The sequence below is a fragment of the Carettochelys insculpta genome, chromosome 31 (assembly GCF_033958435.1).
Source record: "Carettochelys insculpta isolate YL-2023 chromosome 31, ASM3395843v1, whole genome shotgun sequence".
Lineage (NCBI taxonomy): Eukaryota > Metazoa > Chordata > Testudines > Carettochelyidae > Carettochelys > Carettochelys insculpta.
Window position 1 is genome coordinate 11,585,438 of NC_134167.1, and position 15,934 is coordinate 11,601,371.

Below are 15,934 nucleotides of genomic sequence, written 5' to 3' on the forward strand. Positions count from 1 at the left end.
CTCTGGTCTGGGAATTAGTGTAAGGAAGTTCTCTGGCATGTGTTAGATGGGAGGTCACACTAGATGATCAGAAGGGTCCCTTATGGCTTTGAGTGTGACCTTCAGCAAGATTGGTCCCCGCAAATGGGGCAGGGTAAGGCTGAAAGGCTGACGTGCATGAATTAGGAATGGGTTGATGGCTTAGAAATACATTGTTCAAGCCTTATGGGAAATTCCTACAGACGTTTACAGAGGAAGCCATCTCCTTTCTCTTATCCCCACTGGGGTATTTAAAAGAGAACCCCATCCGTACTATCACATTTTATGAGATGGCTCCAAACACCTTTAGAAAGAACCCTATTTGCTATTAAATTCTACAGGATTTTCAGAGGAGTTTATAAATATAAACCTATTGGCTTCCCCTACAGGACTTTTGCTTTATAAGCAAAGCATGCCTGACCCAGATCTGATTTTCTGTGAGCTTAGGTGAACCCCACATGGCAAGGTCATAATGTCAAAATAGCACCCTTGAGGAGCCCATATGCTGCAAGAGAGCACAACTGAGTTAAAAGATAGGAGACTTAAAGGGGTAGCCTCTAAGTCTCAAATAACAAGCAATCCCATAGCACCTTAAAGACTAACAAATGCATTAGGTCAGGAGCGCTCATGGGTAAGACCCACTTCCTTGGATGAATGAAGTAGACAGTTAGAATCCAGCATTTATACAGCAGGGAAGTGGCGGAGGGAAGGAAGGAGGGGAAAAAAGAGGAGGAATAAAAGGGGGTTACTTGTCACTAGTAGGACCAGTAGATGAAGCAAATTAATTCAAGTAGGACGTGTCCCATTCCTACGAATATCAAAGTGGGGTGGGGGATGGGAATTACCCATGTAATGCATAAGATAGTTGATATTTCTTAAGGCCTAATTTAAATGGAAAGACTCACGTTTTTTCATACGCCCTGGTGGGATGCTCCGGCCATTCCACCAGGCACACCACCCTGCTTTGAAGATTTTCTGTCATCGCGTAGTAACCCTGTGGGAACGCCAGCAATAAAGCCAGGAACCAAATAATGCCCACAACCACCTTGGTGGCTGTGGCTGACAACCTGGGTTGCAGCGGGTGAATAATAGCCATGTACCTGTAACACAAAGGGAGAGAGGAGGGTTTTAAAAATGTAGCCATACAAAATGGGAAGTAAACGACATGGCTTCTTATTCAATGAGATGCTTATCATAGTAAAGGATCTTCTCCACTGGAGTAAAGGTAGTAGGATCTGGCTTAACAAGAATACCCAAGATCCATTTATTTTGTAATGATCTCTATTAATGTGGTTTGAACCCCTGAACTGCAGCAGTAGTGCCCCACTTGAGCTGAAGTAATACCTGTTAGGCTCTACATTAGGGGTCAGCAACCTTTCCAAGGCGGAGTGCCAAAATTTGACTTTTTTGCCTCCTTTTGTCCACATATTTATTCTAGAGATACCATCACTGGACTAACCATGTTAATTACAAGATCAGGTGCTCATTCTCCTGTACCTCACCCAATGTTATATGTGCCATCTTGTGCCTGTAATGCCCCCTACTATGTACATCAGACAAACTGGGCAAACACTTCTCCAAAGAATGAATGGGCTCAGAACAGACATTAGGAATCTTAATACACATTAACCTATCCGCGAGCATTTCAATGGAGTGGGCTGTTCTGTTAAAGACTTGAGAATATGCATCCTACAACAGAGACTTTAACAGCAGATTACAAAGGGAGATGAGTGAACTGGAGTTCATGCTCAAATTTGGTACATTATCACTTGGTCTCAATAGAGATAGCAATTATCTCATGCATTACAAGGACTCTTTCCCTTCCTTTGGTATTCGTACTGATCTCAGGCAAGACACTTGTATCTCTCCCCCTTCATTTTCCCCCTCCCGCCCCACCTTCAGTCCCATGTATCTGATTTGTGAGTTGTTATTTCTTTTTTTTTGGATCTCTGTGCTGTATAAGTGTCAGTCTGTACTGGAAATGCTCTTGATCTGAAGAAGTGGGTCTGTCCCATGAAAGCTCATCACCTAATAAATTATTTTGTTAGTCTTTAAAGTGCTACTTGTCTGCTAGTATGATTTTATTTAGTCAGATGACCACTTACTATGGAGGTGGCCAGGATTTCTGTGGTCCCATAAAGTTTGTTTCCAGCCACCAGTCCTGGACCTCAATTTCTGTGCTGTTATTTAGCTCTAATTTACCCCTAATGTCTTCGAACAGCCCAGGAAGCAGTGGAAGTGTTGGTAATGCTGCTAGACAATATTGACCTCCTATGGTTCGGCAAATGCTCTGGTTCAGCATTGGTCAGATTGAGAGGGTGCTGGATTAAAGAGGTTCAACTTGTAGTAATATTCACCTAGTTTTCCTTTGTGGATTTGTGCTGCAAGGAGTTTGGGGAAAATAGACTACTACTGGTCTGGCTGGTTCTCTTTTTTCCATGTTCATTTCCTTTACTTCCTTTTATTATTGTGAGTATATAATTACATGCAATTTATCTTCCTTCAGAGCATTAATTTCTTTTCCAGACTTCAGTGATTCAATTTTTGTCAAGCCTGAGCCTTGCTTCATCTGGCACTTTTGCCATACAAAAAGAGAGGTTATTTTGTCAGTAATCCCATAATATTAATTTGCATCTGCAGAGCTGGTCAAGCATGTGTTTATGTTAAATATGGTGCTAAATTGCAGATTTCTGTGTGTGACTGGGCAGACCTCTCTTACTAGAAAGCATAGTTTGTAATCATCATCAATACATTTCAGCAGGTTGCAATTTCCCAGAGTCTTGTGGCAGAACTTCGCTGTTTACATTTTCTTCAGAATAAGGCCAAATAGAATGAAGTGGGGCAGGGGGAGAGGAATATAGATTTCTCATAGATTTTTGGTGGTGTTCTTTAAACTATACAACAATAAAGAATTCCATAAGACCTTACAAATCAGGGATAGAATGAGAAACGACCTATTACTGGTGAAGATAGATAATATTAAAGACAAAAATAATGTACCTGCTAGCTGCTCTGAAATAGCAGATGCTGGTGCCTTGCAGGTTGGCTTTCTATTAAAAGACAAACCGGTGATGCAGCACGCGGTTTGTTGTTAAAGTAACTGTTTATTTATACAATATGCAACACCAGTCCTTGCATGGAGGTAGTCAGAAATTGCATGCAGGAAATCCGTTTTTTCCCCAGGAATCTCAGCTAATACACTAATGTTTGCTTCCTGGGATGAGAATAGACTCTAGTTAGAGAAATTAAAGCAGAGAGCAACCTGTCTGTCTGCTTGCCACAGTTCCCCTGAAAGGGAACAGCATCACAAAACAGCAGTGTAGCATTTCTTCAAAAGCTGATGCGTGCACACAGGCTAAGGGAAATACTTGTAATACCTTATGCAATGGTGTCATTGGTGATTCCTGCCCTAATAGGAAATATGGTATAAATTTTACTATGAAATCTTATTCAAATCTGGAACAGTGTTCCCTCCAATTTTTTTCCTTTTCCCAGGGAGAATAAATTTTGTTATGTGCACCAAGGCATGTGTGGATGTGTACCACCAATAGAAACACACGCTGCTTGTTGTGGGTGCTCTGATAATGAGCTGGGCGGCACCTGAAGCTCTCCTGGATGGCTGCCCAAGTGCCCAGTTTACAGGGAACGCTGATCTGGAGTTTTGATCTTTTGGAAGATAGGGGTCATTCTTCACTATCTGTGTAGAAAATCAAGTTCTGCTGCACATACTCTAACCTCCCCAAAAAATTAGAGCCAGGATTTGTTTTCAGCTCACCTCAAATTTGCAGTAATGTCTCAAAACATTAGTGCTTACTATATAATTGTTACCTCTTTGGCTATTACCAGAGAGGGTTGTAGTGTTTTAATGGACTGACATGAACTTGACCCCATGCATGGTAGCACACAGAACGTCTGGGAAGGCTTAGCACTGGTCTCCTTTGTAAACCCATTTAAGACTTGCTGAAAAGTCCTGAACACACCCTCAAACTTTCACGGATATTAAAGAGAGAACTGAGGGCAGCCAGTAACCTAGAAGAACACTCCACATCTTCAGGACTGAGTCCTGAGACAAAATTCTGTTTTTATGAAAAAGTAATCACATAATGGGAGAGGAGTCCTGGGAAGGGGATTACACAGGAGTGATTTACAGCTGCAGAAATACAGGCACAGGAATATGGGGCTTTTTATAATAAATTCCCTGCATTACAATGCAGTCTTCTCTCAGCCCGACTAAGTGACAATCCCTTACTCCCCAAGCTGGCAGTGAGAGCCAAATTCTTCAAGCCCATCGGCTAACAGTGCTCCAAGCTACTGCATTTGGTGCTTTATTGGCAAGAGTTGAGTTCTCATTTGCAAAATTAAAATGGATAATATATCGCCCATCCATGAGAAACTGGCCTGCTGCGGCAAAAAAATAAAATAAAACAAAATAAATTAAAAAAAAATAAAACAGAGAGATTTATGTAGAAACATGCAGGAAATGCACCTTGCCAGCTCTGTGCGTCTGCCCACAGGTACCACAACACGGTATCAGTCTCTCACAGCTTATCCAGCCTGATAATTATCCATCTGAAGTCTCTGTTGGCCATTTGGTACCCAAATTCAAATGTAGTTCTAAATATTTAAGAAAGTGGCTTCCAGGGTGACCCAGGGGAGAATATTTAACCATCTCATGAAACTCACTATGAGGGAATTTTTCTACCTACACAGCCACAAGTTTTAGTTTTCTTATTTTCACCTTGTCATTCCTAGCTCCATCTGCTGGGGCCACTTCCTTAAAGAATTCTGCTTCTTTCTGGAGGCCTTTTGAATCACCATTGACAGTTACATCCCTCTTTTGTTAGCCAGCCAAGCTATGCTCTACATTATTCCCTGACTTTGCTGTGGCCATTGATTCAGAGTGTCTCAGTTTTTATGGCAGCAGCTTGAGACACCAGAAGCTTGAATTGCAACTCTACCTGAAGCAGACAGAAGCTACTACTACTTAGCCTCTCTGAACACTGGGGCCATAATGGCTCAAGGTGGGTACCTAAAATTGAGGCAGCCAAAATCAGGGGCCACTTTTGAAAAACTAGGCCCTAGGACATTATTTCCAGGCACACAGGGAACAAAGGTATTTGCTGAAGGTGCCATAATCACAATGGCCACCATTCATGTGCCCCCTCATAGCTCAGGTGCCACTGTCCTGCCCTGCTCTTAATTTCCCCTCTTCTAAGCCGTTTTACCCAGACTCCCCATGCTTTGCACTTCTAAACAACACCCTTATTAGGGTTTAGGTTTGCTCAGATAAAACAAACTTTGGAGAAAAACTCAAAGTCCCAACAACTTTTTCCAGGGCCTGGATCTTATCTCAGAACCTGGGTGAGAGAAAAAGTATGTTTCTTTATCAGTTCTCAGGAGTGTCCCACTCTGGGATTGGGCTTGTGGCAGCCCTGGTCAGGGCTGACGTGTTTACATGTTTCTGGGAGTCAGTGCCACTCAAGGATTGCTTTGGCTCTTTTTAGATGAAACCAGCTGTTCAAGGTTCCTTCACTGCACCACATGTTTCTGACCAACACATTCAGCAAAATCTGTCCCAGTTTGGGAAAATGGCAACCCTCTTCAGCTTCAATATGACCTGCAGATCCCCCAGCACTTTGGGAAAAATCATAACATGGGAGCGAAAGAAGCACAAAGTCATTGAGTCCAGTTCCTGCTATCACAGGCAACCCCACCATTTCCCCTCTCCTCGGAAACTTATCAAGTTTCATTTGCCTTAAGGAAGAGATTTTTCTGAAGCCATTCAAGTGCTTCACAACAATCACAAATACCATTAAAAACAATGAGAAGTCCTGTGGCACCTTATAGACTAACAGATTTATCAGAGCGTTAGCTTTCATGGGTAAAGACCCACTTCATCAGATGCAAATGCCATTGATAGTCAAAGCACTGGTGCTTTGGAGTCACTGAGGCAATTCAAGAAGTTTCCCACCTTTTTGTGCCTACTCTGCCAAGTGTCCTGGGACCTTTTTGTGCCCAACATGAGGCACTTTAAAGGGCCAGGATTTGAAAATGGACACTTGGCATTTCTGAAAATTGGGCCCCTTTTAAGGCTTTTAGAGTTGGCAGAGAAGAATATAAGTGTCTGTGTTCCTTAGCTGCTTTTGAAAATTTAAGATTTGAGGCCCTTATCCTCAAGGAGAATTTAAGCTCCTGATTTCCATTGGTATCTGTGAGGGGTTCAGAGCCTGCATATCTTTGAGATGACCTACATACCTTTGGCTTTCAAGTCAGAATTTTGAAACGTGCACATCTAAATGCAACCTGGTTTTCAAAAGCATTGAGCACCTGATGTTTTCATAGATTTCAAGGCCAGAAGGGACCATTATGACCATTTAGTTCAAGGAAGGGTAATCAGCCTGCACACTGGATGTGGTTCACTAGGGTTAGCGCCTGGTCAGCCCCTACATGCTTTATTTACCTACATGTCCACAGGTGCAGGTGTTTGCAGCTTCCATTGGCTGCAGTTCTTTGTTCTTGACCAATGAGACCTGCAGAAAGTGGTGGCCTGGCATGCAGTACTTCCTCAGATCCCATTGGCCAGGAGTGGTGAACCAAAGCCAACAGGACCTGTGAGCAGCCCTACCTGCAAAAGCATTGGGTGGTCCACCAGGGACTAACCCCAGAGAACCACGTCCAACCGACGGGTCACTTCCTACCCACCCCAGTATAGACTGACCTCCCCCATAACACAGGCTCGAGAACTTCCCAAGATAATTCCTGTAGAAAAGGTTCCCATAGCCTTTAATTGAAAAGAAGCATATTCAGCCACTCTGAAGGTAAGGCTTTCTTCATTTAGGTGCCTGGCTATAGATTTATTGTGGGTTCATTCAAGTAGGAAAATTATGGCTTGGACTTTGGACACAGGGCGTCCACTTCCTTTACTCAGTGTTCAAGTGCAGCTTTCCAGGATTTGAAATCTGACACGGAGCAGGCTCGTTGTTTTTGCTGGGACAATGCTGTTTCATTCATTAAAAGTTGAATGTCTGGCAATGCACTCTGGAGAACATTTCTTATCCGTTTCACAGCTGTGAAAGCCTTCCAGATGATGAAATGGGCAAATAATAGTCGCAATGATGAAATAAAATCCATCTGAATCACCTAGAGATCCCTTTAACTGTCATCTATTTGTTCATGACGCTGTAGTGTTTGGGATGGAGGCAAGACAGCAGAACAAATATGGGAAGTCACAGGGAGAAGGAAAAGGCAGGGGACGGAGGGAAGAGGTAGAACTGCAATGCAGCATACTCATAATGATAAGGAAACATAATATAGGCATTAGGATGGATAGGTCAGGAAGTAGGGTGCAAGGCTTGAGGCTTAGGAGATCTCAGGTTCAACTCCTTGCTCTGAAGAAGGACCTTAGGCTGTCACTCTGGGGTGGCCTCCATTAGAAAGCTCAGTTCATGCAGCTATGTCACTCTGGGCTGTGAAAATTCACACCCCTCAGACATGTAGTTAAGCCAACCGTAGCCACAATATAGACCATAAGAATGGCCACACTGCATCAGACTAAACGTCCACCTAGCTCAGTGTCCTGTCTTCCAACAGTGGCCAAAGCCTGGTGCCTCAGAGGGAGTGAACGGAACAGGGAATCATGAGAGCGATTCCTCTCCTGTCATCCATTTCCAACCTCTGACAAACAGAGGCCAGGGACACCATTTCTACCTATCCTGGCTCGTATCCATTGATGGACCTAATCTGCATGAATTTTTCCAGTTCTTTTTTGAATCCTGTTAAAGTCTTGGTCTTCACACCTTCTTCTGGCAAGGAGTTCCACAGGCCTACCGTGTGCTGTGTGAAGGAAAACTTCCTTTTGTTAGTTTTAAACCTATTACCCACTAATTCCAGTGGGTGGCCCCTAGTTCTTGTGTTATGGGAACAAGTAAATAACTTTTTCTTATTCACTTTTTCCACACCAGTCATGATTTTATAGACCTTTATTATATCCTCCCTTAGCCTCTGTTTTTCTAAGCTCAACAGATCATTCGAAGTCAATAGAAGAATCCTTCCGTCAACCTCGCTACCATCTCTCGAAGAGGGTGTGCTACTGTAACGTTTTTAGTTTAAACATACCCTTCAACTCCTAAGGTTTAAGTGAAGTGGCACATCAATGGGAATTATCTGGGCACTTAAGGGCCAGGTTTTCAAAGGTATTTTGGAACCTAAATGAAGATATGTGCTTAGGAGGACTCACACTGCTACCTAAGCAGGTAAGGAAGCAGAACCTGCTTAGGTGAGTTTGAAAATCCCACCAGATTCTGTCCTATATCTTTAGGTGCCTAAAAACCTGGCTCTAAGTCACTTGTGAATATGGGATTTTGGAACCCAAGTCAGTTAAGTGCTTTTTTATTCTTCATTTCTCTGGGTCCCAACACCCCATCAGAAAGAAAATAAGAATATGTCCCTACACGTGGGTGTTGAGGGTATAAATGTAATGAAAACTTAGGAGCTCCTCAGATAATATTGGGGTCATGAAAGCATCTAACCTGGAAGTCAAGTATCGGAGGGGTAGCCGTGTTAGTCTGGATCTGTAACAGCAATGAAGGGTCCTGTGGCACCTTATAGACTAACAGAAAAGTTTTGAGCATGAGCTTTTGTGAGCACAGACTCACTTCATCAGATGCTGGTCTTGGAAATATGCAGGGCCAGGTATAAATAAGCCAGAGCAAGGGTAGGGATAACAAGATTAGCTCAGTCAGCAAGGGTGAGGCATACTACCAGCAGTTGATCTGGAGGTGTGAACACCAAGGGAGGGGAAGCTGCTTCTGTATTTAGCCAGCCATTCGCAGTCTTTGTTTAAGCCAGAGCTGAGGGCGTCAAATTTGCAGATGAATTGTAGCTCAGAAATTTCTCTTTGGAGTCTGGTCCTGAAATGTCTTTGCTGTAGGATAGCTACTTTTAAGTCTGCTACTGTGTGGCCTGGGAGATTGAACTGCTCTCCTATGGGTTTTTGTATATTGCCATTTCTGATGTCTGATTTGTGTGCATTTATTCTTTTACGTATAGACTGTCCAGTCTGTCCGATGTATATAGCAGAGGGGCATTGCTGGCACATGATGGCATAAATTATATTGGTAGATGTGCAGCTGAATGAACCCACGATGGTGTGGCTGATCTGGTTAGGTCCTGTAATGGTGTTGCTGGTGTAGATATGTGGGCAGAGCTGGCAACGAGGTTTGTTGCATGGATGGGTCCCTGAGTTAGAGTGACTGTGGTGAGGTGTATAGTTGCTGGTTAGGATTTGCTTCAGGTTGGCAGGTTGTCTGTGGGCAAGGACTGGTCTGCCTCCCAAGGCCTGTGAAAGTGGGGGATCATTGTCCAGGATGGGTTGTAAATCCCTGATGATGCACTGTAGAGGTTTTAGCTGAGGACTGTAGGTGATGGCTAGTGGTGTTCTGTTGGTTTCTCTCTTGGGTTTGTCCTGTAGTAAGAGGCTTCGTGGCACACGTCTGGCTCTGTTGATCTGTTTTTTCACTTCCCCAGGTGGGTATTGCAGTTTCAAGAATGCTTGGTAGAGATCCTGTAGATGTTTGTCTCTGTCAGAGGGGTTGGAGCAAATGCAGTTATATCTTAGTGCGTGGCTGTAGACAATGGATCGTATGGTGTGTCTGGGATGGAAGCTGGAGGCATGAAGGTAGGCATAGCGGTCAGTGGGTTTACGGTACAGGGTGGTATTGATGTGGCCATCGTGTATTAGCACTGTGGTGTCCAGGAAGTGGATCTCCTGTGTGGACTGTTCCAGGCTGAGGTTGATGCTGGGGTGAAAGTTGTTGAAGTCCCGGTGGAAGTGTCTAAGCACAGGATGAGAATAATCATACCCCTACTTCATATTAAAATATCTTGTAATTATATAATAGCTGTATCGCTATGCAAAGAATAATTATATCATTATTTGAACAGCCTCTTTTTCCTCCTTCCTGACATGAACGTTTGATGGGAAATAGAAGGGGGAAAATATGACACAGCAACATCTTCAGTGCCACAGTAAGAGCATAGAACCAGGGCTGTCAACTCTCTTGTATCTCTGTGAGGGAAAAGCAGAACTTTTTTTGTGGCGGTACACACCAGTACTGCATACAGGCATCTCCACACCAATGTTCTCGCCACCACTGGGGTTCCCATGGGTGGAGCTGCCAGCACAGCTCTGTACCCCAAACGGCTCCCAGCTGTGGGCTGCCAGATCCCCTGCCACCCCACAGCAGCACAGGGCTGGGAGCCACAGGGCCAGGAGCTGGGGCCCCCACCAGCCCCACAGCAGTGTGGAGCCGGGAGGCTGCGGTGGGGCTGGGAGCCAGATCCCCCTCAACCTGTGGCAGATCAAGCCTGGGAGTCAGAGCCCCTGTTTGCCCCACAGCAGCAAAGGCCAGGAACTGGAACCCTCACTGCCCTCCTGGCAGCCCCAGGTCTGGGAACCCCAGCTGGGTGGTGGGAGACCCCACCAGCCCCACAGCTGGGAGCCGTCTGGGTGCTGAGCACCACCAGCAGCTGTGGCAGAGGTGAGCAGCCCCAGCAGTAGGAGCCCTGGTGTCAGGGGTTGGAGGAAACCGGCTGAGTACCGATTCCTCTTTTTTTATTTTCCCTGCCAGCTTCACAGCAGACCTCCCCCTTTACCTGCACCAGACATGCTGCCAGGTTATGGAGCTGGCCTTTTGAATTTAGCAGCCACTGAGCTCATTTCTAGAGAATTATATCCTGGAACTGAAATAATGCACCCGCTATTTTGAATTAATTTCAAAATAGTGTGTGCATCGTTTAGATGCTGCCCAAGTTATTTCGAAATAACAGTTGTTATTTTGAAATAGCTTGTCCGTGCAGACACAGCTTAAGAGGATACAGAACTCCTTGTTTTTACAGATAGACTAACATGGCTATCCCTCTGAGACTTTTCACCTCGGAATCCGGGAGGCCAGGTATGTGATTTTCACCTGAGCAGGTGAAACACAGCGTGTGAAATGCCTTGGTGAGCAGCACAGCTATCTTTCTCAACTTCTTGCACAGATTCTCCTCACTCCTATTTAACACCAGTGACGTCAGTGGTGCCACTCCTGAGTCCCACCCTTGTGAGTGGGAGCTAAACCAGACCTCCTCCATGTCTATATGAAAACAATCTCAGTATCTTTTTCTGCAGCATTTATAGATGTGTCTGAAGCAAAACGCTAGAGCTGGACAGCCCTGAATTATAATAGTTTCCATCTGTGTGTATCTGAATGAGAATTCCTTGTCTCCTAACCTTTTGTCTCCACCTCAGTTCTGCCTGCATATAGTAGTTAGCAGTCCCTTCTTCTCAAGTTAGGGATTTAGGGAACACCCTCTTTGGTGACATGAGATAGCACAAGCTCTTACTCTGAGAGTTACAGAGCCAGACAGAACCACCTTGTCATTCTGCATCCAACAGCCTCAACGAAGAATCCCTCGGTGTATTCAGAACAAACTAAATCGGTCTCTTCTTTGACCCAAGGTACTTCTTCTTTGACCCAGAGCAGTACTAATCCTGGGCTTGCAATCTGTTGCCATGGAATGTGCAGTAGTGAGGTACATATAGTTATTCACACCCTGTGGTTGCCAAGAGACAGCAATTCAACATAAACACGGTTCCCCGGTATGGTCTGAGTGGGGTTTGTTCCGATTACTATTTCTGATTTTCAGTGTTTATTTCAGCACCCTGGCTCAGTTTTTTTTCCCTAGGTCTCAAAGTTTGGTTATTGCTATTTTCAAAAATTAGGTTTTTTTGGTTTAAACTTTGATCTCTGTTGCACCTGTTTCTCTCAGGGTGAAATGACAGAAGAGCCCCCACCTATCCCAAATAAGTGTCAGCACTGTGCAAATGTTAATTTTTTAAAGGTGAAAACCCTTTTTCCAACACTTTTCTGTTCTGAGGTTTTGTTGGCTACGTCTAAAACTACAGAGATCATTCGACAGAAGCCCTTCCAAAAGGTCCTTTCCAAAAGAACTTCTTTCAAAAGAGTGTGTCCACACACGCAAAAAAGCAGATCAAAAGAGTGGCCTGCTCTTTCGAAAGAAAGCATCCACACAGCTCCATCTCTTTCAAAAGAATGGGCCAGGGATCAAAAATCAGGCCCTGAGGGCCATCCTTTCAAATAAAAGGGCCTACAGAGCGTCTACTCATGTTTCTCTCTAAAGAATCTTTTGAAAGGGGGTACTCTTCCTGAACCAGGAAAAGAAGAGCGATTTCGAAAGGAGCGTCACATTATTTTGATATACTTTTGAAAAAACAGTTTTTGTGTGTAGATGCTCCACAGGATCTTTTGAAAGAGCCCCCTTCTTTTGAAAAATCTGTCAAAAGAACTTGCTAGGGTGGATGCAGCCGCTGAGTTTAACCGAAAACAAAAATGTACTTTAGGGAGGAAAATGCAAACTGAGCAAGCCCTGCAGGGCACAGAGTGAGGATAGTACATTTTATCCTGCTCTCATGGACTGACCGATGTTATGTGCAGTGCAGTTGTAGCTGTGTCGGTCCCAGGATATAAGACAGGGTGGCAGTGGGAATATGTTTCATTGGACCGTCTTCCTTTGGGGGCAAGACAAGCTGTCAAGCTGCACAGAGCTTGTCCTCAGGTCTGGGAAAGGTAGGTGGAGGGTGACAGCTAAACACAAGCTCAGGTGATTTAGCATATGTGCCAGCCTGCTGATGGGGGAAGGGAAGAGGACGATTGCCCATGGGCCCAGCGTTTCGAAGTGGTCCGGAGATCCGGCTGCTGCTACTTTAGCAGCGATGGTGGCTGGTGCTCCAGGCCCCTTTGAAGTATTGCCACAGTGCTGCTGCACACTACTATGAGGGAGTGGGCTGGGGGAGCACCAAGATCCGGGGGGCACTGAGGGCGGAATGCCCTAGACCTTGCCCCTTCTGGGGTGAAGAACTGAGCTCCCTCCCACTTTGCCTTCGGGGCCCATGCAAGCTGCTGGCGCCGCTGCCTACATAATTAAAGCAGAGGTTTTCAAATTGTGGGCTGTGCCCCCTAGAGGGTCAGTGGGAGGCAACACCAGATGGCTTGGGCTGGCCCCATGTGGCATCCAGCCTGTGAGTCAGTGTCTGCACATCTGCTGTGGGCTCCACCGTAACTAGCACCATCTCTGCTTGGCCAGTACCAGCTGCTATGAAGAAAGGTGCCAGATATGCTGTACGAGGCGGTGTGACAGGTGTACCAACCCTGCACTGGGGCTGAGAGGGTTAACCTTGCTCTCCTAGCCAAGGAGGTCTCACCCCCACAACCCTGCTGGGCATGCTCCAGCTGGAACCAGACTATAAGAGGCCTGAGAGGTGCTCCAACAGGACAGACCACTGGTGGGGGAAGGAGGTGCTGTTGAAGGCCCTGAGCAGGAGCTGCCAATGGGCCAGGATGAGGAGACCAGCCAGTGGGGAATGACAGGAGAAGCCCCAGTCTGAAGGGAAGAGTTGGTGAGAACTGAGCTGGCAAAGCTGGTAGGAAGTAACCTGGCATGGGGAATTGTGAACTGGGAGCTTGCTGTGTTTTGGAGGGATTCCCTGCTGAGCTGGTAGTGGATCACCCTGCTGCTGACATGACCCTGTGCAGGAACTCAGTGGAGATGGAGCACCTGGGTCCTCTTGCTCCTTCAACCTTCCCCCAAAAGGGATTGAGCCTCATTGATATTGACTCTGGCCACTAGGCCATGCTGCCTTGTAGGAAGGAGGGCATTGTTATAGACTGTGACCGCAGGTCCTACAGCTGGGGATGGGTTGTGGGGCTAGTCAAGAGGGGGGACACAGCCCTTCTCTTCTTCCCAACTGAGTGTACACATGAGGTTGAGCATCCTGGAGGGGCTGCTGAGGCCGTTGCCCATCCCTGATGGGGGGCGGGTTGGGTGTGCTTGCCCTGCGACAGGCAGTTTAAGTAAGTTGGCCCCAATGAGTGTTTTTCGTTACCACCGTTAATGGTGCTATGTGGGTTTGTATCGTTCTGCAACTTGGATATGTGATTTTCATTAATATTCACATTTGTGAATGAACAACAGGTTGTTTGGGGCAGGGTTGACTTCCTGCTCAGTTGATGGGTTAGTGGTTTTCTGGTGGTCCCTTTAGGAATGGAAATATAAATCTGAAATGTATTTTAAAGCCTGGCTGACATGGAAACATCTCATTCAAAGGGGAAAGAAACAAACTCCCCATCCCCTTTTACAAATTAGATGTCTGATAACTGACTGGGGCATATGCTTATGGAAAAATCAATGCCCACACTTTATTAGGGGGAGGAGTGAAATAACAAGGCAAGTGCAATTTTGCTTTAAAAAAATCTCTGCGGCTTTTTTTTGAGCAAGTTTCCATTAAAATGGAAATTAGATTTTCCAGGCAGGGTATACAGTGTCTGTGGTGTGCCAGAACTGGGTGGATAGATGAAGCCTGATGACAGGTGCAGGAAAGCACAGAGGAGACTGAAGCAGTGAGGGCAGTTTCAGAAGGACAGCTTTGTGGATAAAGGGTTGGCTGGAATTCAGAGTGGATACATCTACACAGCATTCTGAAGTGAGCCTCTGAAGCACATCCCCCATCCAACGCTTCAGAACCCAAGCCCTCACTTCAAATAGCTTCCTACAGAGCTGTTTCTTATAGCATCAACCTGAGCCCTGCATGTCTGTTGTACACCAGGCTGGAAAGCTCACTCCAAAATACCATGTAGACATAGCTTTAAAGGTTCCGTGACTCAGTTTCCCCATCTCTAAAACAGATATTCCTAGCACACAGGAGGGGAGTGAAGGTGACCATGCTAATGTTTGTGAGGCACTCGGATACCGTGCTGGTGACAGGCCTCAATATCTAGACAAACCAAAAAAGAGAACAAGTCACAGCTAGATCCAGCATTTATGTGGTAAAGGCAATCTAGATGCTGGATCTGATACAGACCAGAGGCACGTCACAGGGCTTAGTTTTCCAGCATTTTGAGTATTCCCAGGTCATTGCATTCCACATGAGATGTGGGTGCTGAGCCCCTCTGGAAAACAGGCCCTTATTTCCCCTGCTCTTCCACAGATGACTCACTTGACTTAACCCCTTGTACTCCAAGTGGAGCACAGGTCATCTACAAGTGTCCTCCACTTCACTGTGTCTCAGGACAAAACTTCTATCTGACCCCAGGAGTACCCCATTTGTTGTCCTTCAGTTGCAGTAGATCTTCCCCACGTTGTCCGAGATCATCTTCTTCTTTGTGTTTCCTTGGAGGTTCCATTTGAGAGCTTCATGGTCTATGCTCTTAGGTTTCCTCCTGCCCAGGGCAGGAGGTTTTATCTGGGGCCAAGAGCCTCCCACCTGCACTCACCAAATGGATGTTGGGAGTGACAGCCCGAAAAGAAAGAAGGCACAACATGCTGCTGCTCCTACCACCTGTGTAGTGAGTGCAAAAGGGCAGGAGGGAAGGTGACCGCTGCAGCTTCCACCACACCCAGTCCACAGCCTTGGCTAGCCCCACTGGCCTCATTGACTTGGAAGTCAGAAGGGCACAAGGTGTGGCAGAGCTTGCAGCACATGGGAAGTTGCCTCATGCCCCTTCCATGGCCCAGGTCAGCCCTGACCCCCTGACCTTGGTAGTCCCAAATTTTGCCATTCACAGTGGATAAGTTCCTGTTGAGAGTTTCCTGTATATAAGAGCAGGTTAGACAAATGCTTGTTGGGGATGATCTAGATGGTGCCTGGTCCTGCTGAGTACAGGGGACTGTACTTGATGACCTCTTGAGGTCCCTTCCAGTTCTAGTATTCTGTGATTCCATGGATGCACATTTTCTGGAATGGTGGCTGAAGCATGAATCCTTAGCGCATCTGGCACGTAAATATCTTATGACTCTGGCTACAACTGTTCCATGTGACCACATGTTCTCACTTTCACATGACATTGTGCACAAGAAG

General features: G+C 45.7%; 1 protein-coding gene across 1 annotated transcript in view; it reads right to left on the bottom strand.

The window, feature by feature from the left end:
- The window catches only part of LOC142004190 (substance-P receptor-like), a 77,578-nt gene that overhangs the window by 40,589 nt on the left and 21,055 nt on the right, over positions 1 to 15,934 (bottom strand). The window contains exon 2 of the mRNA XM_074981678.1: positions 924 to 1,118. Coding sequence (XP_074837779.1) covers positions 924 to 1,118 — 195 coding nt within the window. The remainder of the gene's footprint in view (positions 1 to 923; positions 1,119 to 15,934) is intronic.